The following is a 26907-nucleotide window of genomic DNA, read 5'->3' as shown; positions in this document are numbered from 1 at the left end:
CTTTGGGCCGAGAATCATGGGTTATCGGCGGATGGATCCGTCAGAGACTCGTTTGGACCTTCCTCGCTCCCAGGACAGCCTGTCGAGCAGGTGCAGCGGTGTTCTGTCCGATCAGTGAAACCAGGCTATAAAAGACAGTAACCTGCAGTGCCGGAAAAGATTTCTTGTAGCAGATCAACCACAGTTTCCATCCACCATGAATGTAGGTGTGGGAAAGGTGAAAATTGCAATCGGTGAGGATTTCCATATCCACTAACCCAGGAAAAATTTCGCTAATCTGGCTTGGCTTTTCCTAAGACCGAGGGGGCACTTTCACTGACGTCTGGGCCGGTCTGCCTGGACGGTCAGACATTGTCCTCAAGCTCCTTTCGGTTGATCCGTCCAATTATGATGATGCACCCACAGAGGGTATTGCAATTTGACACCACACCATGATCAAGGGCTCACTGTGTCAGGTGTACGCCGCGTACTATCTTTATACTACGGCAAGGAGATCCCTCGCAGCCAGCCACTTCCGAAGACAGACCTAGAGTTCATTCGTATGGGAACAACTGTTGCGACGAACGCTCTGCTTGAGAGGAAAGGCACCCGGCATGCATTTCTCGTAACCAAGGGATTCCGCGACTTGCTGAACATCGGGTACCAGTCACGACCTCGACTCTTCGAACTCAACATTGTCAAGCCGGCTGTCTTGTACGATGAAGTCCATGAAATCGATGCTAGAGTGACGATTGAGGGATTCGATGAAGATGTCGATGGGCTCTTCAATACCACCGAAGAAATACCTGACGTCCTGGTCCGTGGTACAAGCGGTGATATGGTGCGTATTCTGAAGCCAATCGACGATGAACAAGTCCGGCGTGTACTCAGGGAGCTCCGTGGTAAGGGGTTTGACACGCTTGCTGTCTGCTTGACCCACTCCCATATATTTCCAGACCACGAGGTGAGAGTTCATCAGTTAGCCATAGAGGAAGGTTTCAGTCATATTTCATTGTCCTCTGCCGTGGCAGCCAATATGATCAAGATGGTACCCCGAGGCAGTTCAGCATCAGCAGATGCATACGTCACCCCTGAAATTAGAAGGTATTTAGCTGGATTCATGAAGGGGTTTGAGGGTGGAAACCTAGAGGGTGTGAGGTGCGAATTCATGCAGTCCGACGGAGGGCTCGTTAGCCACAACCAATTCAGCGGAATCAAAGGCCTCTTGAGCGGTCCTGCAGGTAAGAGCTACCTTCTACCTAATTGTCGTCTGATGCTAATTTGCTAGGGGGCGTTGTTGGTTACGCTCAGACTAGTTACGACGAGATTTCCAAGGTCCCGGTGGTTGGTTTCGACATGGGCGGAACCTCAACAGATGTGTCACGGTACGGAGGGCAGCTTGAGCATATCTTTGAGACCACTACTGCTGGCGTGGCGATACAGAGCCCTCAACTAGATATAAACACGGTCGCTGCGGGCGGTGGCTCTATTTTGGCCTGGAGGAAGCGTCTTTTCGCAGTCGGCCCAGAGAGCGCATCGTCACATCCAGGACCTGCATGCTATCGGAAACGCGGGCCTCTGACAGTGACTGATGCAAACCTCTTCCTCGGAAGGTTGCTTCCGGATTATTTCCCGAAAATATTCGGCAAGAATGAAAGTGAGGCACTAGATTTGGACACAGTGCAGCGAATGTTTGCAGATTTAACAGCGACCATTTACTCCGACACTGGGAATAAAATGAGTCCTGAAGAGGTAGCTTGGGGATTTCTTGACGTTGCTAACGAAGCAATGTGCCGGCCAATCCGAGCTTTGACAGAAGGCAAGGGATATGACATAGGTACGTGCATGTCCTAAAAGTCTGTCTTCCAGTATTAACTGCTGGCCAGCAAACCATCATTTAAGTGTTTTCGGAGGTGCTGGAGGACAGCACGCTTGCGACGTTGCTCGCAAACTAGGAATATCCACCGTCATCATCCACAAATATTCAAGTATCCTTTCCGCCTACGGTATGCAGTCACACCTCCCAAATGTGGAAACGAGCTGAACAAGTACATCAGGAATGGCGCTCGCAGACTTTGTGCAGGAAGCTCAAGAGCCAGTTAATGAAGTTTACGGGGATGAATCCCGTAGCAGGCTTCTCGATCGGCTATCACGGCTGCGTGATAAGGTTTGCCGCCAGCTAAACGGCCAGGGTATTTCAAATGGCGACATATCCTACCAGCGATATCTCAACATGAGATATCAGGGAACTGAGACAGCGATTATGGTTCTGGAGCCAGCAGATGGCGATTTCAAGGAGGAATTCAAAAGGATGCATCTGCGGGAATTTGCCTTTCTGTCTCCTGATGAAAGACCGATCATTGTGGACGACGTGCGCGTCCGAGGCGTTGGGACTTGTAACGCGCTTGAGAGATCAGATGGGCAGAGACTGGGCCAAAAGCTGAAGTACGCCTCTTTCAGTGGTGCACCGCAGGAAATGGTAGAGCGAACGGTATGAGACTCGACATTTACTTAATCGTGCCAGTGCTAATAGTCACAGACAAAAGTCTACTTTCCCGGAACTGGAAAGCTTTCGGTGCCCGTGTTTCTACTGCCCAAGCTAGAGCCACTGACTCTTATCACTGGACCAGCTATTATCATCGATCAGACACAGACCTTGGTGATCACGCCCGGGGCAGAAGCCAGAGTCTTGAGTAACCACGTGGTTATCCAGATCAAAGACACATCCAGCCAGATAATACGGGATCCTGACTCTACGCACAGCATCCAGCTCTCGTTATTTGCACATCGTTTCATGAGTATTGCCGAGCAGATGGGTCGTGTTCTACAGAAGACAGCCGTGTCACTCAACATTAAGGAGCGACTGGATTTCTCTTGTGCATTATTTGGGCCAGATGGTATGTTGGCAGATGATGAACCCCAAAAGATTAACTAACGTAATGCAGGAGGGCTGGTCGCGAATGCACCCCATGTCCCAGTACATCTTGGTTCTATGAGCTACGCAGTCAAGTACCAGCACGAGCTCCACAAAGGAAAGCTTGTTCCGGGCGATGTTCTGGTGTCCAACCATCCTGAGGCCGGTGGTACACACTTGCCTGATATCACTGTGATAACCCCAGTTTTCGAGACGTCCGAGCGGGTTGCATTTTATGTGGCTTCGCGTGGTCACCACACTGATATTGGTGGCCTTGGGGGAACATCCATGCCACCAGACTCCACAGAGCTATGGCAGGAGGGTGCTGCGATCAGATCGTTCAAGCTCATCCATGCGGGAGACTTTGATGAATTTGGTATCACCGAGATCCTCCTTCGTCCAGGCGAATACCCAGGATGCACAGGGAGCCGACATGTGTCGGACAATATTTCCGACCTTAAGGCGCAGGTTGCGGCGAATCACAAGGGCGTGATGTTGGTGCAGGATCTGATCAAGGAATACACACTACCAGTGGTGCAGAGGTACATGAAGGGCATCCAATCGAATGCTGAATGGGCGGTGCGGGACTTTCTTCGCGCCACTATCATTATGAAAGGCAGCCAGCTCGTGGCGGAAGACCGAATGGATAATGGTTCGCGAATCAAGCTTACTGTCATGATTGGTCGCGATGGGTCTGCTGTGTTTGACTTTACTGGGACCGATTGCGAGCTGCTCAGCAATATCAATGCGCCACCGGCAATCACCTACTCAGCCATTATATACAGCCTACGTGTTCTCATCGGCAGTGACATCCCCTTAAACCAGGGCTGCCTGACACCTATCAATGTTGTCCTGCCCAAGGGCACATTTCTGAATCCATCCGCAGGCCCCGCTGTGTGCGCTGGGAACACCCAGACATCGCAGCGAATTGTGGATGTCATCCTGAAAGCCTTCCGAGCCGCTGCCGCCTCTCACGGCTGCATGAATTGTATTGGGTTTTTCGGCGAGGGCGGCAAAGATGCCGAGGGCAAGAAGCTCAACGGATACGCATACGCGTTTGGGGAGACAATCGGTGGTGGCTCCGGAGCGACATCTTCCCAACCGGGGGCATCCGGTGTACATACGCATATGACCAACACGCGGATCACTGATCCGGAGAGTCTGGAAAAGCGCTACCCGGTTATCCTGCGTGAATTCGCCATCCGCCCGGGCACGGGGGGAAAAGGAATGAACAAGGGCGGTGACGGTGTGGTGCGAGACATCGAGTGCCGCGCTCCGCTGAGCTTCAGTGTCATCACCGAGCGCCGTACTGTTGCACCTTATGGAATGAACGGAGGTGAACCTGGACAGTGTGGAGCAAACTACTTGGTTCGCAAGATAAAGGGGGTGGAAGGGGAGGAGTGGCGATGGGTAAATATGGGAGCGAAGAACATGGTGAAAATGGAGGCCGGTGATCGCGCTGTCATTTATACTCCTGGAGGAGGAGGATGGGGGCATGACTTCAGTGGAGGATTGTATGGCGAAGAAGTCATTACCTATCCGCGAGACGTCGGGGAGTGTGGCAGCCCGTATGATGGCGCAGGAGAGTTCTGCGTAGCACGCCAGACGATTGTTCAAAATGTTTTGGGTTCTGATTGTTGCGTCCGTGATGATACCAACGGGAGGCTATCTGATAATTTGTTCGGGCTACGGGTGTTGAGCGCGCAGGCGACGGCCAACCCAGCCTACTTTCTTTAGTAGTCTATAAATTGAGTTAATGAATGGTCAAGCATTGATTTCAAACAGCTGGATGTGCGAAACTTAATATCGAATTGACTTTCAGCATCTCCCTGACAACTCCATGACGTCATATTCAACCCTATATCCTCCATCGCAAATCTACATAACTACACCAATCTTCCCATCCCCTTGTTCTCTACACAACTGCAGATCCTACAATAGCACAGTACACAGAATCAACCACCAAAATGCCCCCCACCACCTCCCCTCACCCCAACCAACGCGGCATCGAACCGCACCCGGACCTCCCCCACAACGCCGCCCACGAAGTCGATTACACCCCCCACCCCGAGGACTCCCTCCCCCTGCCCCCATCCCGCCAATCCATCCAAGACCACATCATCGCGCTATACTGCGGTAGTGCCTCCGCCGAGGACATGAGCGTCTACGCGGAGCAAGCCGTCTACGACGATCCGTTCAGTTATTGTGACACGCGGTAGCCTACCTCCCTCCCTGACGCCCCATATCCCCCCATCCATTCAAATCTAACAACCGGGAAATAGGTACAAAATAGCCGGCCAATGGTACGGCATCCCCAAGCTCTTCAGCAAGAGTGAGAACCTAGGGACGGAGGTGGTGTCGAACACGGAGGATGAGATGGTCTGGAAGCAGAGACAGAAGTATACGTTTCGGGGGATTGGAGCGTCCAGGACGGAGGATAGTTTGGTGAGTCTGAGGTTGCAGGGTGGTGGAGGTGGGGATGGGGATGAAGAGAGGGTGGTTTATCATAAGGATATGTGGAGTGAGAGGGATTATGATCATCAGGGGTTTGGGGCGCTGATGAAGAAGGTTAACGGGTATGTCTTTTTTTTTCTCCTTTCGTTTTGTGATTTGGGGGCTTGGGGTTGGGCTAATGGGTTGGTTTGGTTTAGGGATAAGTTGACGGGGATTACGAGGCCGCCGGAGGAGCTTTAGGTGGGTTTGGGGGGATGATTTGGTATTTGGAGTATAGGATGGGTGGTCGATTATGATGGTAGTTCAGCTGTCATTCCATAACATTGGGGAATATTGTGCTTTTGGGTTGATGGTATGGTGCTTTATGGGTGGGTGTATTGCAAAAATTGTATAGTAGGGAAGCAGATGGGGATTTTATAGTTTCTGGATTTCTAAGTAAATGATGTTAGCCGTCAAAGATATAATATCAATAGATATATAACTCACAGTTTTGTCAAATATCGACTGCAAAGCTCTAGCTAGGTACTGAGATAAAACCAAAATCAAACCTGGAAATAAAAGCCCTTATTATACCCTCGAAAAATAAAACATGAAAACTGCATGGAATACATCACCCCATCCTTGCAAGTTATGCATCGCAACATTATGATGTGCGAATTGCTTTTCTCAAGCTCCACAAAGCTATGATATTAGTACTCTAGCACTCGCACACCGGGCCAACGGAAGAGATGCATGTACGTCACCATTATACTGCGATATTTCCAATAAACACATCACTTCCGAAGCACTTAACATCTGTTCGCACCCATATACTCTATCGATCCACGCAGTAAGTAGCATTGCCCTACTAAATCCGGTAGATATAACTCCTTACCCACCCTGGATTTACCCGCACACCAAACCAAGTACCTAGTAATAAAATAATTATCCACCCTGCTCCTCACGGAGAAAGAAATGGCTGGATAAATGTAAGGTTTGGCGCTATTTCCCGCCTTTGAAAAAGCAAACATGATATATATCGAGTGTGGCGTTCCGCGGTATGCAGGACGTGTGTGTATTCGGCTTGATGTAATCTGATCGGTGTGGTGTGTTTGTTTGGGATGTATCGGGGATTTGTGGGCTATTACTGATGATCTATTCTATGTACGGGATGGCATAGACGGGTGGATATTATGTGTTTATGGATATCATAGTTATGGTGTTTGGAGAGGTGGAATTTTGGTTTCGGGGTAACAGGTGGATATGTTGAGCGTTGAAGCGACGGGGCTGTTAGTGAAGTATACATGGATTACGAAGTACTGGAGATGGTCATAATAGTCTGTAGTGTTTCGAATCTTTGCGTGGCCTGTGCGTAATACCTGATGTTATATGTGCGCTAGATTGTTTCGGTCATAGGTTGTTGGTAAGCATGCGACGTGTCCTGTGGGGTATAGGTCACTTATGATGAATACCTGAGCTACTCATGCACTTGATAGGGTATATTGCAACTCTATATATACCCCTATCATCATCCATCCCTGTACAGTTCTAATATCCCTACAACACCTTCACCCTCACCCCCTGAGTCCCGGGCTTCGGATGGGGCAGAAACATATCCCGATAGACATCCACCGACTCACGGCTCGTCTCGAACAGCTCAAACTCAAAGTTCCGATACACATTCGCCAACGAAATGTACATCTCCGCGTAAGCGAGGTTGATGCCAAGACACGAGCGGGTGCCGCGACCAAACGAGACGAGATAGCGCGTGAGTTTCCGCCCGTCTGGCGCGACGGGGTCGTCGAGCCAGCGCTCGGGCTTGAAGGTGAACGAATCGGGGAAGATCGCTTCGTCGTGCGAGACTGAGTAGTTGTCCATGCTGATGATGGTGCCCGCAGGAATGGTCCACGTCTTGTAGATGAGGGGGAATTTGTCGCTGACGCGGGGTGAGCGTTGCACAATACCGTAGGACATGCGGATGCCTGGTTTGTAGGTGTCATGTTAGTTGAGGATACGGGTATTCGGCAGTGAAGCATGAGGAAAGGAGACGCACATTCTTGGAGACAGCCAGTCAGGTAAGGGAGCTTTTCTAGCTCGCTCAGTGGGGGAAAGTTGGTCGGATCGGGGATCGCTGTTATCAACTCTTCACGCAGGCGCTTGTATATCGACGGCGTGCTGAGAATGTGGTAACTGGCGACAGCCAGAGCATATCGCGTGGTCTCGAAGCCGGCTCCGATGACGGTAAAGGCTTCCTCGCGGAGTCGTCGCAGCGTCAGCTCCTCAGGTGGTAAACCGCCTTCTAGCAGAGCGTTGAAGACGGTTTTACGTTGAGATTCTTTCATCGTCCCGTATTCTTTGCTTCGGAGGATATCCGTGATCTGGGATGCCATTTCCTGTGACGGTTAGCAGTGACGCTGGGGTCATAGTGTACCTGTATATGAGACTTACCCTATTGTAATGATTGATCGACTTCAGCCCAGGATTCACTGCTTCCACAAACTTCTGGGGCAGTCTATTCAGAATTACACCCACCCAAGGGAACTGGACTAGAACATGCACCATGTCGAGTAAGTCAAACATGGCCTGGATAAAGACGGATCGAAAGTCCGGGGCATTGATGAAGCCATAACCATCGTTGAAGCAGTAATGAACAATGATGTCCGACGCAATACACCCCCACATCCAGTCGAGACGTAAAACCTTCCCAGTGCCTTGGTATTCCCGACGAAGCCGATCGCAGAGCTTGTAGAGCTTGTCCTGCATCATGGGGGTAGCATTTGTAATAGCCCGCTTAGAGAAGAACGGATTGAGCGCAGCGCGCCTGGGCTTATGAGCCTCATGCTTTGGGGTCGAGAAGGTGCCCAGCGCATTGTCAAAGCGATACTGGAGATGTTCTGGCTTATTCCATGGCAGGGAATTGGAGAACATCTCCTCAAAGAACGACGCGTCTCTGATGTGGATCTCATTCGGGCTGATGCGAACGATGGGTCCTACGATAATCGTGGCGGCCATGTCAGCTTGCCAGTGCTGTTTGCGAAGGGATTTACCCATATTTTCGTGACTCACCATACTTGTCGTGCAGTTTGTGGTACTGGAACAGGAACTGCCCCCCAGGCGACTTGAAAACCTCATAGTATGTTTCATACCAGTATGTCAAAGCAGCCAGCTTGGGACCAGGAAACTTGGCTAAGGGATGAAAGGTAAGCCGATAGATTCCTAATCCGACGGAGTAGACAATCAAGGTTGCTGTCAAGACAGCACACAAGGCAATAGGGGAGTCAGCGACCGATGAAAGGCCGGCCACCAGGCCTTGGATCAAGCCCATGATGCCAAAGGAGGGGATACATGAGGAAAGAGGAGATCACAAAACGGTGAGGATCCTGACGGGACGTGCAGATATATCTAGATAGTCGTTTGTGGGTAGCAGGGGAACAGACAGGCAGACAGACCGACAAACATAGTTGTCCCGAGGGCTTGGGTCCGCGCCAGAAATCCCGGTCACGGATTCTGCAGTGGAGTTTGACAGGCCCCCTTTAGTGGACCGGGCCCGTGCGAACTATGGCCTCTAGTTGGAGCATCAATTGGTGAACATCCAGGGCTGGACGGACGGCAGCGGCAGCGATTCGAGCACCACTGAAGAATGAACCCCGCTGATAGGCAGTCGCTGCCTTTCTGCAACGCGAGGAGCGAGAATCCAATGTTGGTGGTTGGCCGGGCTGAAGGGGGGGGACGAGGGCGGATCGGCCGCCCGGCTGCTGTAAGCCCGTAAGTAAAGTGAAGTAAAGTACTTTGTGCATGATTCACGCATCGCCATGACAAATCTCCCTTAACTCTGTTTAATAACGAAAAATGAACCTTAAACCCATGGTCGAGGCCATTGTGGGCAAGGCACCCAAAGGCACTTTCAAGGCACCATGACGGGAATCCGGTTTTCTGCCAACTTTGGGCCTTTCCCGCAACTGTGCGGGCCCGGGGATTTTGCCCTCCACTCACTAACTGAACTGACCTTGGGTGTCATACAGCATATGGTGGTACCTGTCGCCTATAGACTCTCGCTAGAGGCCCTGAACGAATATTAGAGTTTCCCTGCTTTGACGTGCGGCCGTGCCAGCTGAAAGTTAACTACAAAAGTATGGACTTGGGCGGGCCCATTATTTCCCTATCCAGACGAAGATAGCCGGGGTGTTCGCAATTCCCGAAGTCAGTGTGAGTGAGTCTCGCTCAACCCTCAGACTCAGCCGGGGATCCACCATTCTGCAGCGATACGAAGTGGATCCCCCTCCCAACATCTCACCAACAGGGGCTGTCCGTTCTGCTGGTTTCCTGTCTTTTCCTCTCCTGAATGGTCTCTTTCCCCCCCATCACAGTGGAGATACCTGCAACTGAGGGTTCCTACTGTTTTGGGTAAGCCCCGGGGTGTCCGTCCCGCGTTGACTGTTTACTGATTTTGTATGTTGCACTTGACGGTGATGCGAATGATGGGCCAACCTCCTACCTGCATAGGGGATGTGCTACCCACGTCCGACGGCGCACTTCTGCACGGCCCAAAAGAATCATCATATGCACTCCCCTGTTCGTCACTCCCACACTCCCACACTCCCAGTTTCCCCCCAGGACAACACCGCCAGCCTGGGAAAGGCCGGGCTTAGACCCCGACCAGTCAGACTTTGTTAATAAGCTTCACCGGCATAATAGCTACTAGTCATCAGTGGGGAGAATCTGTTCTCCCATCCCCGAGGCTGAGACTGAAAAACCTCCAGGCTGGTCGTAATCAAAGAAAGTCCGATGGGTCCACTCCCCGCCCTTCGTCGGGATTGACCTTCTTCTGCATTCCTTGGAATCCCGTCAATGGACAAAGTGGTGCCATTGAGTCTGACCGCCAACGTTTACCCGGCTCGTGATCCATCCTCTCCTGGTACTCAAGGCCAATGCTCTATGACTGATTCCGTTAGCACAGAAGGGGCTACTTGTATTACATGCGATTTCCCCTCGGTGTCTGCTCTCAAAGCCCGTCGCATGTCTTTTCGAACGTTCCCTGCCCATCGTCCCTGCAATCGTGGCATCTGACGAGAATCTTAGCGATACCAAAATCTTCCTCGATCACTGGCAGTTATATCACATCTGAAACCTTGCAATTGGCGATTGTCAGATTAAAAAGCCACTATGGACGGGTAAAAGTGTCTACTACAAAAACACTTGAGTCCAGAACAATCCACTTGATTAGCGTGGTAACCTAAAACTCGCGGCAGGCCAATGAACGCTACAACCCCTCACCTCAATGCGTAACGGATGCATTTCCCACGGCTCGTCTCTGCAGAGGCGTCATACCATGTGCCTTCCTGTAGTTTCCCCGTTCACCCGTTGCACGTTGGGACGCATCTGTCGGATCGTTCCGATGCGAATGTCGGTCATGCGGCGGTTGCCTATCCACCGAGTTGGCGAGTGGCAAAGTCATTGAGAACGTCCCCAAGACAGGTGGAAGGATGCCTTGAGTTGGTGATACGGAGACCGACCGCCTCACTCCTGCGGTCTGTTGCCTTGTACATGTCGACATGGGCATCACGAAGCCAAGAATTTCCAGCTACCCGGTGCCCGGTTACCTGGGGTTTCTCGGGTTTCACTGAGATGTTGTGGGAGCAAGACCTGAACAGGGATGCCTATGTCGTCCATTTTGACACTAGTCGGACACATAGCTGTCGTGGCACGATCTCACGCCTTCTAGACTTCTCTACCAGTTGGCATGTGCTAATCTAAGTGAGACTGTCTCCCAGATGAATGGCTTACGTGTACTCACGTCTCAACTCTGGCTACTCTTTCGCATACTGTCGCTTTCAGTGACAGCGGTCTGTTCAGAAGGCGCTATACCCAAAGCCGATCAGGAATAATCTCAGAAGTGTTATTTCAAACCGGAGACTAACTGGGCTTCAAAAACCACTTGTACTAATGGCTGCAGTGCAACGACACATTACGCAGCTGGGATCAGTGGCCACTCATTTAGGTTGCTCCTGGGAAGGGTCAAAGTCCACAAATGCGTCCCCGACTCCCTCTCCGCGCAAATATTGAAGCGGGGTCTGGAAGTTAACAAAGCCAATGTTGGGACTAGATACCTCGTATCCCATCACCTTCTGAGCCTCCGGAGACCAAGATAGAACTTCTTCAGCTGTGTTGGCAAGATAAACATTTTCCTCCTGTCGATGGAATCCGCGCGTGAAGAACATGCCATGTACCACCCGTCGTTCGTTTTGTGTGACATTCGCACCCCCTGCATGATACAGTCCTCCCAGCATCACCCAGCAGTCGGTCACATTCATCTCCGCCGCCACGGCCTCATCCAGCTTGGGTGCCCGGTCGGATCCCCACAGGTGACTACCGGGGATAGCGATGGTGGCACCATTCTCGACTGTTGTCTTGATCCCGGGAACCATGAAGGCCATCATCACATCCGAGCCCACCCGATAGCCCGTAGCGCTCTGCTCTTCATGATCAACATGAAAATTCTTGTCGTCACGATGAAGCCGCTGTGCCTTCGCGCCAGGGCCAATGTCGAAAGTCATCGCGATCGAGCATATCGCCTCGCTGGTATACGTATGCTTCGTTTCTCCGTAGAAGTTGGAAGTCGTCTTGTCAACGAATCTTGCTGTTAACGTACGAATAAGCGGGTCAATCAGCCAGTTCTCCCGGGCAGTCTTGCTGCGACCTGCGAGGTTCGCACAGCGGCGGGTTTCGGGTGGGAAGAGGTCACCCTGGATGTTGTTAGACATGCAAGGATTAGACCGGACAGTCCACCTACCTTCCATGGCTTGTCGGCATCAAGGTAGGACTGTACCTCCTCATTAACCTGCTTTACAGTCGCTACATCGGTGAAATCCTTGATGATACAGCAGCCATCCTCGATGATAGCTTGGATGATGGCCTCCACGTCGGCCCGGTCGATGCGTCGGATTGGGGGTTGCTTGACAGTCATAGCTGCAGAGGGAGTCTGTGCTGGTGCTATAACTCGATGGAATTCCGTATTTTGAGCGGCTTGATGGCTTCTTATCTCCTCCGGTAGCAGTTTGGTTCAAATATGTGACCCCGAAGCGGAGTATCTCCAGGCTGTTTTGGCAGGTGGAGCCGCAATCTCCAATCATCCCAGGCGCTTCTCCGCACCTGGCCGTCCTGTGACGGACATGAATGGCAAATCAATCACTGGGTGTCTCAAGGCGATAACATATCATGGGTAAAGCCCCGCATGAACAGCCAATCATCATGAGTGCATATATCGCAACCATACTACTGACTGACTGACTTGTCGAGATAGCCTTGCTTGAGCCTTCGTCAACTCAGAATAGGATACAGACGGCACATCAAGGCATCCCATGCTGCCTGTTTCCGCTGTCGAGCCAGAAAGGTGAGATGCGACCGAGTGCGGCCTCGGTGTTTGATGTGTGAGAAGCAGAAGCTCGACTGTGAGCGCCCATCGAACCCACCGCGCCTGCGTTGGCTACCTCCTCGCACTGGCCTCATCCACGAGACTGCCTGGGAAGAGCTATCTGCACGCAGGAAGCCTTTGTTTAGCGGCATTACCTTGAGGTGATAGCTGCTTTAAGGTGCAATCTACTGACAGATCATTGTGATAGGACACCACCTTGCCCTTGATCATTTACTTCTATCGGTGCGTAAGGGGCATAAACCCGACAATTTTACAGTCCTACGTTCAGCAGACGATTCATCATCTCTCTGAGTTCGACAAGCAGAAGCAAATAGCTGGGGGTCGATCTTCGAATACATGCTGGCCGGGATTTGTCGCAGCGTGTAAAGCCATTGAACCTCAGACGAGACAGGCCTACTAGATGGCTAGAACGATCTGGTGAGGGCACCTGCATCCGTATGTTCAAAGTGGCCCTCGAAGCTGTCCAGAAGGGATGGCACGTTCGAGGCCTCCCTGGAATGCAGAACATTCCGTGGACTCGAATCCTGGGAAGATCCGCTGAGCTACGGGTGCTGGTGTTGAGTTAACCCGGAACGAGTACCCGCGACACCCCTTATCTTGCTAATAGCGCCCATGGTTTAGCAGCAATCAACTGAAAAGATCTGAATCCCGCTTGGCTGATCAGCGATAAGTCACGAGCGAGTCGGATCGACCGCTGCTTGCCTCTTATCAGTGCGGAGATTCTGGGTCGGGAAGGCGAGACCGACTTAACATACCGATAGCGACATACCCTATATGCAACACCTTTATTTAAAGATTCTCTTTATCTTTCCTCGCTTTGGCACTCATTTAATGACCCATAAGTCAATCTAGTACTAGACCTGCTGCAATGGACTCTCAATTGAAAGATACCAATGGACCAGGAAGCTCATCGAAAGTGTGCAATGAGAAACCAGTAGATCTCACGCCCACACGCTCAGTGGATGAAGGTCAGATAGACTCCGACGTGGAAGGATTTGGGACATTGCATCGAACATTAACCCCACGGCTGATCCACGTACGCTCCCATGTCTGCATGCCCCTCGCCACAGACACATGCTTATTGAAACAGATAATATCCCTGGGTTCCAATGTCGGAAGTGGCTTATTCATAGCGACGGGGAAGGCCCTGGCCGAGGGAGGCCCAGGAAACATGTTCATAGGTTATTTAATCGTCTGCATCGGAGTCTGGGCCAACCTGCAAACATTGGCTGAGATGACAATTGCTTTTCCCACGTCAGGCAATTACATCGACTACGCCGATCGATGGGTTGACCCAGCATTGGCGTTTGGTGCTGGCCTTGCGGAATGGCTAGGTGAGTAGACAGGCACTAGGCTTTTCGGAACGCTCTTCTGAACTCGCCCTATTTCCAGGATGGACGTCTGTGTTTGCGTCGGAAGCGACCTTTTTCGTGCTTTTAGTGGGCTTCTGGTCCTCCGGAGCCATTCCTGAAGCAGCTTTGCGTGAGTCTGCTTCCAGATTACTCGCACGGCACCTGCTTACAACTGAGGTAGTCACGATATTTCTGGTCTTCTGTCTGGCGGTGTTCTTGGTGCCTAACAAGTATTTTGGCTGGCTTGAATACTTCGGCTCCCTGGTCAAGGTGCTACTATTCTTCTTTATCACCATAATCTCGCTGGCGATAATCGGTGGTGCCGGTCCATCAGGGTATGTGCGAGACGGAAGCACATGGACGGACCTACCGGCCTTTAAGAACGGTTTCGGAGTGAGTACATCCGATTCGACACCCTCTTCCACTCTTAACTCAGCAATTCAATGTAGGGCTTCGCCAACGCCGCACTACTTGCTATCTGGGGCACCGGTGACCAGGTCTTCATCGGAGTCATGGGTGGTGAAGCTGAATCTCCTCGCTACTCCATGGCACATGCAGCCAATCTAGTTCCATGGCGAGTGGCAGTCTTCTATCTGGTTTCTGTGGTTCTTGTCTCGATCATTGTTCCCTCAGACGATTCACGCCTCCTAGGCGGTTCCAGTGTGACTACATCCCCCTTTGTGATTGCCGTCGAAGATGCAGGAATCAGAGGTATTCCCAGTTTAATTAATGCATGCTTAATTATCGGGATCTTGGCCATCGCTTTAGAATGCATATTCCTCCCATCCCGCATTCTCCGCACTATGGCCCTCCAGAACCTACTACCCTCGTTCATTGCCAAGGTCGACGAAAAGGGTCGTCCAAGATGGGCACTTGCCATTACTTCCGTTGCGGCAGTCATACTTACCTACATGAGCTTGAGCGGTTAGCCCCCCTTCCCCCAAGTGCCTGTTATACCTCATCAATAAGTCCCCCCTCCCTTAGCATTACTAATGAATTGAGATTAGCCGGTGGTCTCGAAGTCCTCAACTGGCTCATCGCCATAACCAGCGCTTCTTTCTTCATCAACTGGGCCATCATCGCCTTCACCTCGTTCCGCTTCCGCGCTGCCATCAAAGCACAGAAAAGCACCCTCCTAACAAGTCCAGCTTACGCCTGGCACTCCCCCCTATGGCCACTAGGCCCGGTCACTGCCCTTATCATCTCAACATTACTTCTCGTCTGTATTCTCTATCTGGGAATCAAGCCAGTAAGATGCCCCCTATCTACCACACACCTTCACCATAACCCCATTTTTTTTAATGAATTAACTAATCGACGATAGATCGACGAATCCTTCTCAGCATATAACTTCTTCTCGTATACCATCGGACTCATTCTGATCATTACTGCCACGGTCATGTACAAGATTGTCTTTCGAACTGAGTGGCGCAATCCAGCCACTGCCGATTTGGATACTGGAAGGGCGGTGTTGACTGCAGAGGAGATTCGGCGGTTGGATATGTATTATGAGATGCCGCGGTGAAGGCGCGTGGGTGGGTATTTTAGGGTGTGGTGATTCTGCTTTTTTTCCCCTCAAGTGGTTGGTTGTGTGGGTATGTTAGGATTGGAATGTAGATAGTTGGGGTGATGTGTAATATGCTTGTTTCGATATACATACAATTAGTGCTGGGTTTGGGGAGGGGTCGATACCATTTGAGATGTGCCGTACGTAAATAAGTCTAGCCATGCGCGAGCCTAAATACCATACCCAGAGACAACTAGAAGAAAGTAAGAAGTCAAGTGCTAATCTAAAGCGCCCAAGTTCCATCATATCCCTATCTATACGTCCATCCTGAAATATCCATCCCCAAGTAAAGCCAAAAAACAGAACCAGTCCCAGTCCCAAAAACACCCGTACGCTCACTCATTACAAACATACAGTAAAGCCATAACCCATCAGACCCAACATGGTATCAAAAATCAATTCAAACACTCTCCCCACTCTCCCCCTCCTTCCGTCTCGACTCCCTCCCCTTCTCCGACCACGGGAAATGAAACACAGGAACAAGAAAGAAACTATTACTATCGTCCGCGATACCCGCCAACGCAACATACCAAGCCATGAAGGCGCCCAGCAGCGCAAACAACCCACCAGCTTTAATGATCTTCGCGTTGGGCACCTCCGGCGCAGTGCGGTGAATATACCCGACTGCTAGGAGGAGGAGGGCGATGTCAACGGCTGCGAAGAGGGCGCAGAAGACGTAGGTCGATTTGAGCGTGCAGAGCCAGAGGAGGAAGGTGAAGATAAACCAGCCCTGGATTATCATTAGTACTTCGTGGTAGCCGTTATGTGAAGATGAGAATACCATTAGGTATAATCCGAATGCGTCGTAGAACATCCCCATGCTGCCATTATCGGCTGCTTTGTAGGCGCCCTGGATGTCGAATCCGCCCGGAGTGAAGACTATGGATAGGGAGATCCAGAAGCCGCCGTAGGAGGAGAGTGCGGTTGCGCCGAAGGTGTTCCCGGCGGCCATTTCCCTGGTTTGATTGGTTAGTGGACATGGACATTGATGGGGGACTTGAGTTGCTAGGTTGGATTGCCGTTGGGGGGGAGGTATGTACGTACCACATGCCCGCGAGAAGCTGGACAAGACCCCCGTATGCGAGAGCAGGGCCGACGATCATGTTCGGTGTGGCGATTCCCAGAGTTTGCATGTTGATGCAGCCCAGGAGGAATGTAGTGAGCGCGAACCCGCATAGTCCTAACGGTGCGGGATTGGCGATCTTGCGACGCTTCTGGGGCTTCCAGAGACCGGGTTGGAGTTCGCCGGCGAAGGCGGGATAGATGGTTCCTGCTGTGTTGACGTGGGCGAGGGGCCCGAAGTCGAAGTGGTAGGAGTCATTGGGAGTTGCTGTGGAAGTGTTTGTTCTCACGAGGGTTGGTTCAGCGGTTGGGGGTTTCTCCTGGGAGCTGGGGGTGGAAGACATTGATGTGGAAGGGAAAATGGAGAGTTGTTCTGAAGGCATTTTCTCTATGGTAATTGTGAAGCATTGGAGGACAGAGATTCAAATTACTGGGGAATCATCGATTCAGCTAAATAGGAGATGAATATATCTCCAAGCCAGGGGCCTACTTGAGCGTCTTCTCCAAGCGGGGGATCGACGAACAGTATCTGGAACGCACATGGCGGCATGGTGAATTGAGCTTGATCTTCGATCTAATTGAGTGATGATGCTCGCTGGAGGTGTGGGATCCCAAAAATTGGGACGAGTTTGATATCATTACTTAGATGCAATGGATGGATGCGCCAGTGGAAATCCGGGGTGGTGCTGGGGCAGTGGAGAGCCAGTGCGGAGAAGCTGTCCGTAGGTGGCCAAGATCAGCGTCATCGATAGGAGGGGAGTGCGAATCAGAGGAATGCTAAGTCACTGTTACGGCCAACCCCGAGGTAAGTTAGCTTTTGCTCAATCGATAGTGAATGTAACCATACGCATGATCATCGTACCTTGACTGTGTCCAATAGAATTGCATGTGGCCGCTGGTAGGACCAAGTCTTCAGTTCGGAGACAAGTGAAGCCGGGCAGGAACCAAAGAGGAGGAGATCACGGATGCTGACGCGCCTCAAACTACCGAGCCTGTAGTGGCCGGGCGTCGCCGGTTAGCGTAACTGCCGCGCCGGGCAGGATCGGGTCTGACCCCAACCGACTGCCCGGAGCGGAGGAACAATGTACCATGCATCGGCAACGAGGTGACCATGGGAGGACAGGAGCAAAATTGGGACTGATTTGTGGATGAGACGAGGCCAATGGAACAGAATCGTGAATTCTAACTATGCGGCCAATTATATCCTGCAATTCTGGTATTGCCCTTGGTTTACCATTCTTGGCGTTGCGCAGAAAGCAGTCATGCCTGAGGCATATGTATTCCGAGTCACATCTTTCGCACAAGTAGTAGAAATGGGACTTATTGTGCTGGACTATTTAAATGATAAATGATTCATGTTAGACAACGCCTGAATAGTCTGTACTGATGCGTTTCTTATATTTGTTTGTCATGAATGTTCCAAGTCGGTGGTGTTCTCTGTCTCCTGCTCAATGTAACATGTAGAAATATATATCCTTATAGTACATTTAACACCAGCAGCTAAGTGTCGACACCGGCCAATCCCGTCGGACACATTTCAAGGAATCCTAGGAAATAATTGCCTACTGAAGTTTTCATAAACTCTAGTTGAGTTAAATTCATATTATACCGAATCGTGGAAAGATCTGTTATGAGCAGAAAACAAGATGAAGGCTTCCGCAATGAGACACGTCCAAACCTGCCGTACAACATTCAGGAACCCAATTTGGCTCATGAAAAAAATAGTCCTGTCCAGAAGAAGCTTATAATATCCTTTATTTGGAGCGATAAGAATCGAGTTCCGCACATTCTGCGGTTAACGACATTGGTTGCGAAATCTACACCGGTTCCCCAAGAACCTTGAACCAGGACGTGCCACGTACTATGGTCCCCAGCTGCAGGGCCTGCACCAATAGACTATTAGCCAGGAACGGCCCGTGCTAAAGCTGGGGAAGGACTAGTCGAACAGCGTGCAGAGCCCAGTCTAGACCGTATTAAAGTCCAGTTGGTGCCTCAGGCGCCAGAGATGGTGGCCAAGAAGGTGCTAGGTGAGCTGACTACTGCAAGTATGACCTAGCCTGGTCCCTGCCGGAGACGTATCCATGTATACAAGGTTTGGGAATATCCGGGGAAGGAATCGGGACGGTCCTAGCACCCACTCCCGGGGATTTGTTTGTCCCTTGATGGGATCCGCTTGTCAAGAACGGATGGCATGATGAGGTGTCGAAGCTTTGACGACTTGGAAAGTTCCTCGGTTACCTGTTGCGGCTAGCCAGGGAGGAGAGGCGCTGACACCATGCCTGTCCTTCGTGTCTATTTGTGGTGTAATGGTAAGTTTTTGATCCACACCACTAAAGCTGGCTGCACGTGGCTAGGCTTGAAGCATAGATCGCAGGGCGGGAAATGTGCTCCAATGAAATCAAACGCCTGAGGCATATTAGCACTTAGCACAGCTTGTGGGAGGACCAGCTGTCAGTTGGCATGAAACTATCCGAACAGAGTGTATGTGAGGGCCGGCGTGGAAAGTTGGTCTGACACCATGTGCTACACTACAAATGCTGCTCAACTTGGCCTGGAATGCATCAATTGCCAGAAACTAACTAGATTGATTCAAACATTGAATAGTATCTATGTTACTACTGACACAATATGGTCTGATGTGGTAAAGGAAGTATCCTGTCACGGCAATGGAAGGTTGATTCTACCGGTAGCTCATCCGCGACACTCGACGGAAGAGTGAATCAAGGTGTCGGCAGCGATGCCGTGCTGAGAGGGAAGAGGGTAGATCCACTCCCGCAATCTTACCATCGTACGACATCCAGGGGTAGCCGTGGTTAATCACCACCCCGGATACTGCCCTACACAACAGCGTGGTTGACCTGGGGTCTACTTCCCGGGGCATCGGTATGCCGCCCCGCTTGTCAATCCCGAGATTAAGGATGGCACGTGCCCAACGGCAACGGGGTCCTGCCCGGATGCCGGCCTCATATCGGCTTCGAGGCCGGAAAGGGTCAGCGCCAATCAGTAACCGTCAAAAAGTAAAGGCGGACACACCGCTGTCCTCTTTTGGAGAAGAGCGCAGGTTTTTGTTTTTCCCCCCGGCAGTCACCCCGCCCCCGCCCCCGGATTGCCAGCCGTCGACTTGCCGGCAGAATTTTTGGGCGAAGAAAGATTTGCTAGGACATTGATTGTGAGAGGAGTTTTGTGTCTTTCTATGTCAATGAGGAGAGTTGAAAGGCTATGAAAATAGATTATCTTATGTGTCCATAAATAATTGTATGCTGTAGCATCGATACCAAAGATATGCTGTCAGAAGGCTCACCTGCCTTCCAGAGTAGGATTACTACTTGAATCAACTTGATTGGTCCACACTAAAGAGCGTAATGTGCATAGAATTCCTGGTCCAGGGGCTAATCAACCAATTCCAGTAAGGCTGTTGGCCGGTTGGTGAATAGCAGGGCGGAAAAACAGTTCGTCGAGGAGGAGTCAGTCCGGATAGGAAGGCGGAGAGACTGGGGAAGCCAGGGAGCACTTACCCGCGGGTAAGAGCATCCCCGGGATCACCGCGCAGCAATGCAGCTTGATATCAAAATCAATTATCGATTTTGATATGCAGGTAATCCTGCTAATTCGGCAAGGCAAATGCAACCTGCCGTCGTTCGGCTGTTCCACTTACGAACTGCGAAAACTGAAACATCGCATCATGCAACCCATCAGATCCGTCGGCATGTGGCAACGGTAACTTTGGGTGTCTGGTACCGTCGCACTGTCCCCACACGGAGTTGTAGCCGATCGATTTGCCGTCGCTCGCCGTTCTATCCAGACTTGCCACGACCAAATTCACCGTGTATATAGACCTCCAGACCTCGCTGGATTTTTGTCTCTCATCACTCCTCTCCATCTCATCCTCTTTCCAACTTCTACTCTTCTACCTTTCTCCCCTTTTACCACACATACATACACAGACAACATGTCTACCAACCGCCGCTTCGACCCTAACTTCACTCCCTATGTGGTCAACTCCATGGGACCCAAGACCCCCGAGCGTGCTCGTGTGGTCCTTGGTGCCCTGATCAGACACATCCACGACTTCGCTCGTGAGGTTGAGCTTACCTCCGCTGAGTGGATGCTTGGTGTTGAGTTCATCAACTCCATTGGAAAGATCAGCACTCCCATCCGTAACGAGTGCCACCGTATCTGCGATGTTATCGGTCTGGAATCGTAAGTCCACACAACAGCGATCGCGCCAAACTCAAAAACTAACCTTTATCTCCGCACAGTCTCGTCGATGAGATCGCCAACAAGATCGTCACCGAGGACGGTGTCTCCCCCACCTCCAACGTCATTCTCGGCCCCTTCTGGTCTCCCAACGCTCCCTTCCGTGAGCTTGGCGACAGCATCATCCAGGACCCCAACCCCAACGGAAAGGTCACCTACATGCACGGTGTCCTGAAGGACATGGAGACTGGCGCTCCCATCGTCGGTGCCGTCCTCGATATCTGGCAGGCCTCCGCCAACGGCCAGTACGACTTCCAGGACCCCAACCAGAGTGAGAACAACCTTCGCGGCAAGTTCCGCTCCAACGAGAAGGGCGAGTTCAACTGGTACTGCTACCACCCCACTCCTTACTCTCTCCCCACCGATGGTCCCGCCGGTGTCCTCCTCAACCTCATGGACCGCTCTCCCATGCGTCCTGCCCACATCCACCTGATGATCACCCACCCCGACTACGCCACCGTCATCAACCAGATCTACCCCTCCGACGACCCTCATCTCGACATCGACTCCGTCTTCGCCGTCAAGGACGACCTGGTTGTCGACTTCAAGCCCAAGACCGATGACCCCAAGGCCCAGCTCGACCTGGAGTACAACGTCACCATGGCTCTGAAGAAGCACCACCCCAACCCCAACTCCGCTCCCCCGGTCTCTTCCTTTGAGCGTTTCAACAAGGCCAGCAAGACTCAGGAGAAGTTGTAAAAAAAAGAAGACTTGCCATGATTTGGTGATACGAAGCATTGATGTACATAGTTTTGCATTTGTCGAACTTTCAGCGATGACCCTTGAACATACTGTTTGAATACAGACTTTTTTCATACCCTTCAGATTGAACTTTTTAGTGCCTTCGTATGTAGTTAGTAGACCCACCATGCCTTCGACTGTTCTTCCAGATCATCATAGCACCTGCATAAGCATACTGGGTCCAGTGCGGGGTCCCCGGGTTACCCTCCGCAAATCGGATCCTGGCCAATGTCATCGTCCCACGTAGTTAGTAGTACCCAGACTGGGTGCATCCCGTCGACAGATCCTCCCATCTAGTACCAGCTCGTAGTACTTCTATTGGCCCCCACAGAGCTGCACCAGGCCCCTTCAAATAGTCAGACACGAAGGAAGAATTATTTTTGGCATACTGAATGGTTCATGTGTCATGACAGTGCTGGGATATACAGGGTGGCAAAAGCCGGAATTGCGGATATACTGATGCCATTACCGATTCGAAGCAGATGTCAAAGTGATCACTGTTGTTGGATGTGCCTGTATATCGTGGTAACATCAGCGATCTGCCTGTTGCGAATCGAAACAATTCTTGGTCCTTGATATTGTTTTACGCAGTTTGAGCACCAGCCTCCATAAAGTTGGGAATCGGTAAGATGTAGTTTCGTCTGCATCAACGAGGAGTGATATCACGCCAATAATACTAAATTCTATGCCTAATCCTATCGCTCAGAGCTCCCCACATACTGATTCAGACTTCTCTAGTGAAACACTTTCGTAGAACAGAGAAAACAGTTGGTGTCTCCAGTTATTGCGCTCGAAGCGATTAATACCCATCTGCGGGATGATCAGACTGAGAGGTACTGTGTTGTGCTCGCCAAGGAGATATGCTGCATTCAAATATCCAACTCTCACTCATTTCATTCTTGCCAGTATCATATTTCAGGGCAAGGGTACGCTGTTCGCATGGATCATTCAGGCAATTTCTTAGATGTACATTCTAGGGCCGTGGGAAAGGCCCATGGACTTCAGATGGTTTCAGAAAGGCTTGTCGTGGACGTTCTGGTATTACGCCTGCCGTAACACCCCGAATCGGCCAGACTCGGCGCCCGATACCAGTCAATGGTGTATATCATCGTAGTTTGCATTATAGTGAAACTGGCTGTACCAAGATTCAAAATGCACTGATGTGTGTAGAATTCATTCGGGTGGTCGAGAATAGATATACATAACATCATCCTGCCATGTGAGCACACCTATGTCTTACTGTATCTCTCACGCATCGCTGGGGTGATAGTGTGGGCGGTATGAGCAAATTCCGCATCGACCCAGTCCGCCCATTCCCAGTCAATCCATTCGTCGAATTCAAGCTTCATGCCCCTCTTCCATCGCAGAATTGGAGAGATATACTGCCCAAGGAAAAACTCCCTACCGGCTAGCAGCGGCTCATCCAGTTTTCTGCCGAAGAGACTGCCAGCAAAGTCCAGAAACACAAGGTTGCATTGCCGGCGCGAGCCCGGTGGAACCATCATAACATTCCTGGGACTCAAGTCGGTAAGTAATATATCTCGTCTATAGACTTCAGACTCAAATTCTATCACAGATTTCATGATTTGCTGGCGGATCCTGTTGGGAAAAATTGCTTGGGCCGGCTTGTAACATCGACTTTCCAGGGATATGCTCAATCAAGATCAGGCGCACAGGCCGTGAACATGTTTCATCTGTCTCCGTATCGTCGCCAACATCCCGACATGTTATATCGGTGGAATAAGACCCATAAAAGCGAGGTATTAATCCTCCTTGAAGATCGGAGAGCGCCCGATACGTTTGTGCCTCATGGGTGTAATGCTTATTACGCAGAGAAATGGATTGAGGTAACCGCCGTGGTCATCAAGATAGAGCGGATCATACACCTTGGCGACCAATTGACTTGTCCTCTGAAAGACCTCGGTGTTCGACTCCGGATTCAAGACACGGACTTGAAACACTTGTGCACTATGTCCGTCACCGACTCTTATCGGGTCCAAGACCTCGAGTTCGACAGTTTGTTGTCCGAGATCCCCTGGTAGCGGGGGATTTTTGCAGCACCGAGCCACTGGACCAAGACTTGCTCTTTCTTCCCTCCCACGGTCAGAATTGCGGCATCCGTCCAGGGTCACTGGTGTGGGTGCTGGAGTAGTATGTGACCTGGCACTGAATCTCCACCCCTTGATATAAGGAATTGGGGGCTTGACAAGATCACTTTCAAAGTAGTCCATGATAGTATTTATGTAGGATATAATAGAGAAAATTGGATACGGGGAATCTTAACCACCAAAATTTGGCACGGCAGTGGTAGGACTGGGTTATATGTAATTGAGGGTATATGGAATGGAGCAACTGAATCCCTCTTGGCGACAAGGGGCGACGCGGTCGGTGCAGGAATTATCCGCCTCCAACGGCTGACCGAGAGGCTGAGTTAAGCGAAATAACTTTACGAAGCTCAACAATTCCACTCCAATGCTTGCACTGTTATGTGTAACTGAAGTTTAGACAGCCTGAAGTAGGAATCGCTTTATCTAAATAGTTATCACCGATGATAAGCTCAAACGTATTGTCAATCACAGCTGCTTCTACGCATTTCACCCCATAATCGATGCCCAGGGGTCTATTCTTGGTGGTTATTCTGGACAAACGGCTTGGCAAATATTACAGGGACGTGGGGATATGTGTCTGTCCGTAGGAAATAAGACTTAGAAATTCCCTGTTGAGAGTCCTCTGCGGCTTTGTCGGCTATCGGAGGCTATAACTTATTGAGAGGACTCGCTCAGATTACGGGACATTTCGTGCTCGGAAAGGAAGAACCAGATGAAGACAACCCAAACAGGGAATAGTATATAATCGGGACATGTACCTACCGAATAAGGTAGTAGTGCTGGAAGAGGCCCAACCAGTAGGACCTCCGTGGCACTTTTGTCATAGGTTTGCGATGACGTTAAGGTACTGTGGACTTGATTGAGCAGCTTCTCCTCCACCATACCTAGATTTTGCATACTGAACTATTTACTAAGCCGAGAAACGTAATCCCAACAAGCAAGTTACATCCATATATCCATGACTTCGTGGCTGACATATACTTGCACATATAACCATGCTATTTCTTCACCCACGAACCATCAAAAGATCCAACTCCGGTGCTTCCTCCAATCCTGCCTCGTGGCCTCCCTCAAATCATCTACATTAATCAAATCCACTCCCTCCCGCACCAACACATGCCAAACATGGTTCCGCAGACCACGCGGCCAGCTCGGGGTACCCCAGTACCGCACCTTCAAACCACGCGCGTGCGCAGCTTCAACCTGCTTCCGAACCAGCTCCAGCTGTCCCTGCGAGAAGCGATTGCGGGATAGACTGCCGATAGTCTTGCGGAAGTCGACAGAGGCATAGTAGCTGTTCTTGTACGAGTAGGTAGGCTCTGTTTCTGGATCCGGCTGATCGGGTTGTCCGGTGCTTGGTGGAAGGAGGGCGAGCTGGTCAAGCGGGGCGTCGTAGAAGATATCTCGGTATGTTTGATTCGAAGTGATGCGATCGAAGGGCGCATCGCCGGTAGCAACGACTGTGATGGGCCGGGTGATGATGTCGGTACTGTTGAAATAGGTGAGGTAGTCGCCGTCACGGAGGGGTTGGAGCTGCTCCATCACCATGGACCAGGTGGCCTCAGGCTGCTCCTTGAAGTCGATGAGCAGGACCAGCGTTTGTGATGGGTCGCTGGAGAATACACCGGCGCGGAAGCTGCCGGGAAGGTGCGCGGGCTCGAGTTGGCTGGAGCGGGTGTTGTGCTTCTGGAGTAGGTCCAACAAAGGGTTGAGGTACAGACTGCGGAGAGTGACTTCGTGGTGCAGTGTGAAGGGGGTATGTCCGACCAGCAAGTCGTTATCGGACGACCAGACGTCGGCTTCAACGCCGATGCAGCCTGCGCTGAGGGCCGAATGGAGCGGTACGTCGCGCCAATAATCGTTGTGTGAGTGGCATCGCACGGGGACGACGCCGTGGGTGGTCCAATGTGAGAATATGGATGGGCGACCGGCGGGGAAGACCCAGGCGTCGAGGCGGGCGTCAAGGTCGTCTGGAAAGAGGTAGACTAAACCAGACCAAAAGATAGAGGCGAGTTTGAGGAGGCCGCTTAATGGGATTAGCAGCAGTCAATACCGTTGTTGAGCAAACCAACACTCACAGCACGATCACAACGCCCCAGAAGGGACGCTTTACAAATCGGCAAGTCATGGCTCGTCGCGAGTACGGGTGAATGTGACAATACAGATGTCGGCATTTCCAGAAACTACATAGGCTGCGCAGCCTGCTGCGTTGCACTCGAGTCGTCGTTCGCCGCCGCCGACGTTTGGGGCCAAAGTTATTCAGAGGCAGGACTTCAAGGGGGGACTCATCCTGATCGGAGTCTACTTCAGGAACCATCTCTAAAGGAGAGTACTTAGCGATGGAACGGGAAGAAGACGGCTCCCCTTGTTCAAATTGATCGCGTGAGCCTTGAAATGCCATAGCTGCGGTGCACTCTCGTAGGACACGGACTGTCGCCGCATGGGGTGCAGTCAAAAGTTCACGAGCGATCGGGGAAAGTCCAGGATCTTCGGAAGAAAAGAGGGGACTAGGCAGCAGCAGCACACCAAGTTGTGGCGCAGCAGCGAACAGCCGTTCAGCGTTCATCAATCGCCGTCAAGGTTGGCACTAACTGAATGGTACCAGCTACTCTGGCTGTCTGGCCGTGGATAGCCAAGAATTTAGCGAAGGCTTGTCCGGGTCAAGCTTGCCGATCCGGCTATTTTTATTCGGATCCCCACGCATGGTGCTGTCGTGTTCTCGCCGTCCAATTCTGTCTGTGAAATATTAGTATCTGATACATTTTCTGAGTTAGATATAATCTAACTGGCTTTGTCTGGCTAGCCATGGTTAGAGGAACCCATATCCCAGCTTTCAGGGTCCTAGGTTCCCGGACATTGTCAATCCACTAACAGCTTGTCATGGACACGAAGATATTTGTTTTTTGCTATTAGCAACGTCATTTCCATAACACATACATACCTCCATGATGATTACGAAATTTGGTTGCCCTGGGAAGAAGAAATCACCGCTACAGCAGAAATAGAGAATTGCTAAAACAGATGGAATGTTATTGAACTAATCAAGTGGAAATACTGAATTT

General features: G+C 51.1%; 11 protein-coding genes across 11 annotated transcripts; 6 read left to right on the top strand and 5 right to left on the bottom strand.

Annotated features, from left to right (window-relative positions):
* Positions 1–196: 196 nt before the first annotated feature.
* Positions 197–4630, top strand: An13g02080 (uncharacterized protein; the record flags this gene model as incomplete). Its single annotated transcript, XM_059743872.1, has 8 exons — positions 197–233; positions 298–408; positions 456–1220; positions 1268–1816; positions 1866–1985; positions 2037–2470; positions 2519–2876; positions 2925–4630. The coding sequence occupies 8 exons, from the start codon at positions 197–199 to the stop codon at positions 4628–4630; spliced, it is 4080 nt and encodes a 1359-aa protein (XP_059602096.1).
* A 230-nt stretch (positions 4631–4860) lies between these two features.
* On the top strand, positions 4861–5587 carry An13g02070 (uncharacterized protein; the record flags this gene model as incomplete). Its single annotated transcript, XM_059743871.1, has 3 exons — positions 4861–5108; positions 5176–5469; positions 5545–5587. The coding sequence occupies 3 exons, from the start codon at positions 4861–4863 to the stop codon at positions 5585–5587; spliced, it is 585 nt and encodes a 194-aa protein (XP_059602095.1).
* A 1296-nt stretch (positions 5588–6883) lies between these two features.
* On the bottom strand, positions 6884–8651 carry An13g02060 (uncharacterized protein; the record flags this gene model as incomplete). Its single annotated transcript, XM_001396307.1, has 4 exons — positions 6884–7308; positions 7380–7719; positions 7775–8316; positions 8393–8651. The coding sequence occupies 4 exons, from the start codon at positions 8649–8651 to the stop codon at positions 6884–6886; spliced, it is 1566 nt and encodes a 521-aa protein (XP_001396344.1).
* Positions 8652–11316: 2665 nt separating this feature from the next.
* Positions 11317–12290, bottom strand: An13g02050 (uncharacterized protein; the record flags this gene model as incomplete). The annotated part of the gene is made up of 2 exons (XM_001396306.1): positions 11317–12069; positions 12117–12290. The coding sequence occupies 2 exons, from the start codon at positions 12288–12290 to the stop codon at positions 11317–11319; spliced, it is 927 nt and encodes a 308-aa protein (XP_001396343.1).
* A 205-nt stretch (positions 12291–12495) lies between these two features.
* An13g02040 (uncharacterized protein) lies at positions 12496–13158 on the top strand (the record flags this gene model as incomplete). Its single annotated transcript, XM_059743870.1, has 3 exons — positions 12496–12545; positions 12638–12898; positions 12990–13158. The coding sequence occupies 3 exons, from the start codon at positions 12496–12498 to the stop codon at positions 13156–13158; spliced, it is 480 nt and encodes a 159-aa protein (XP_059602094.1).
* Positions 13159–13626: 468 nt separating this feature from the next.
* An13g02030 (uncharacterized protein) lies at positions 13627–15635 on the top strand (the record flags this gene model as incomplete). Its single annotated transcript, XM_001396304.1, has 7 exons — positions 13627–13794; positions 13849–14092; positions 14151–14240; positions 14292–14503; positions 14560–15034; positions 15118–15359; positions 15435–15635. The coding sequence occupies 7 exons, from the start codon at positions 13627–13629 to the stop codon at positions 15633–15635; spliced, it is 1632 nt and encodes a 543-aa protein (XP_001396341.1).
* Positions 15636–16077: 442 nt separating this feature from the next.
* An13g02020 (uncharacterized protein) lies at positions 16078–17122 on the bottom strand (the record flags this gene model as incomplete). The annotated part of the gene is made up of 3 exons (XM_001396303.3): positions 16078–16407; positions 16459–16633; positions 16722–17122. The coding sequence occupies 3 exons, from the start codon at positions 17120–17122 to the stop codon at positions 16078–16080; spliced, it is 906 nt and encodes a 301-aa protein (XP_001396340.3).
* Positions 17123–19014: 1892 nt separating this feature from the next.
* On the top strand, positions 19015–19149 carry An13g02010 (uncharacterized protein; the record flags this gene model as incomplete). Its single annotated transcript, XM_059743869.1, has 2 exons — positions 19015–19048; positions 19094–19149. 2 exons carry the CDS (start codon positions 19015–19017, stop codon positions 19147–19149), a joined length of 90 nt encoding a protein of 29 aa, XP_059602093.1.
* A 1539-nt stretch (positions 19150–20688) lies between these two features.
* Positions 20689–21695, top strand: An13g02000 (uncharacterized protein; the record flags this gene model as incomplete). Its single annotated transcript, XM_001396301.1, has 2 exons — positions 20689–20939; positions 20999–21695. The coding sequence occupies 2 exons, from the start codon at positions 20689–20691 to the stop codon at positions 21693–21695; spliced, it is 948 nt and encodes a 315-aa protein (XP_001396338.1).
* Positions 21696–22738: 1043 nt separating this feature from the next.
* Positions 22739–23968, bottom strand: An13g01990 (uncharacterized protein; the record flags this gene model as incomplete). The annotated part of the gene is made up of 3 exons (XM_059743868.1): positions 22739–22872; positions 22978–23282; positions 23622–23968. The coding sequence occupies 3 exons, from the start codon at positions 23966–23968 to the stop codon at positions 22739–22741; spliced, it is 786 nt and encodes a 261-aa protein (XP_059602092.1).
* Positions 23969–24865: 897 nt separating this feature from the next.
* On the bottom strand, positions 24866–26792 carry An13g01980 (uncharacterized protein; the record flags this gene model as incomplete). The annotated part of the gene is made up of 4 exons (XM_001396299.3): positions 24866–25871; positions 25924–26352; positions 26455–26581; positions 26783–26792. The coding sequence occupies 4 exons, from the start codon at positions 26790–26792 to the stop codon at positions 24866–24868; spliced, it is 1572 nt and encodes a 523-aa protein (XP_001396336.3).
* Positions 26793–26907: the final 115 nt, after the last annotated feature.

This window comes from Aspergillus niger (genome assembly GCF_000002855.4).
Source record: "Aspergillus niger supercontig An13".
Classification (NCBI taxonomy): domain Eukaryota; kingdom Fungi; phylum Ascomycota; class Eurotiomycetes; order Eurotiales; family Aspergillaceae; genus Aspergillus; species Aspergillus niger.
Note: the sequence above shows the minus strand (reverse complement) of the source record. Positions and strands in the feature narration are given on the sequence as shown.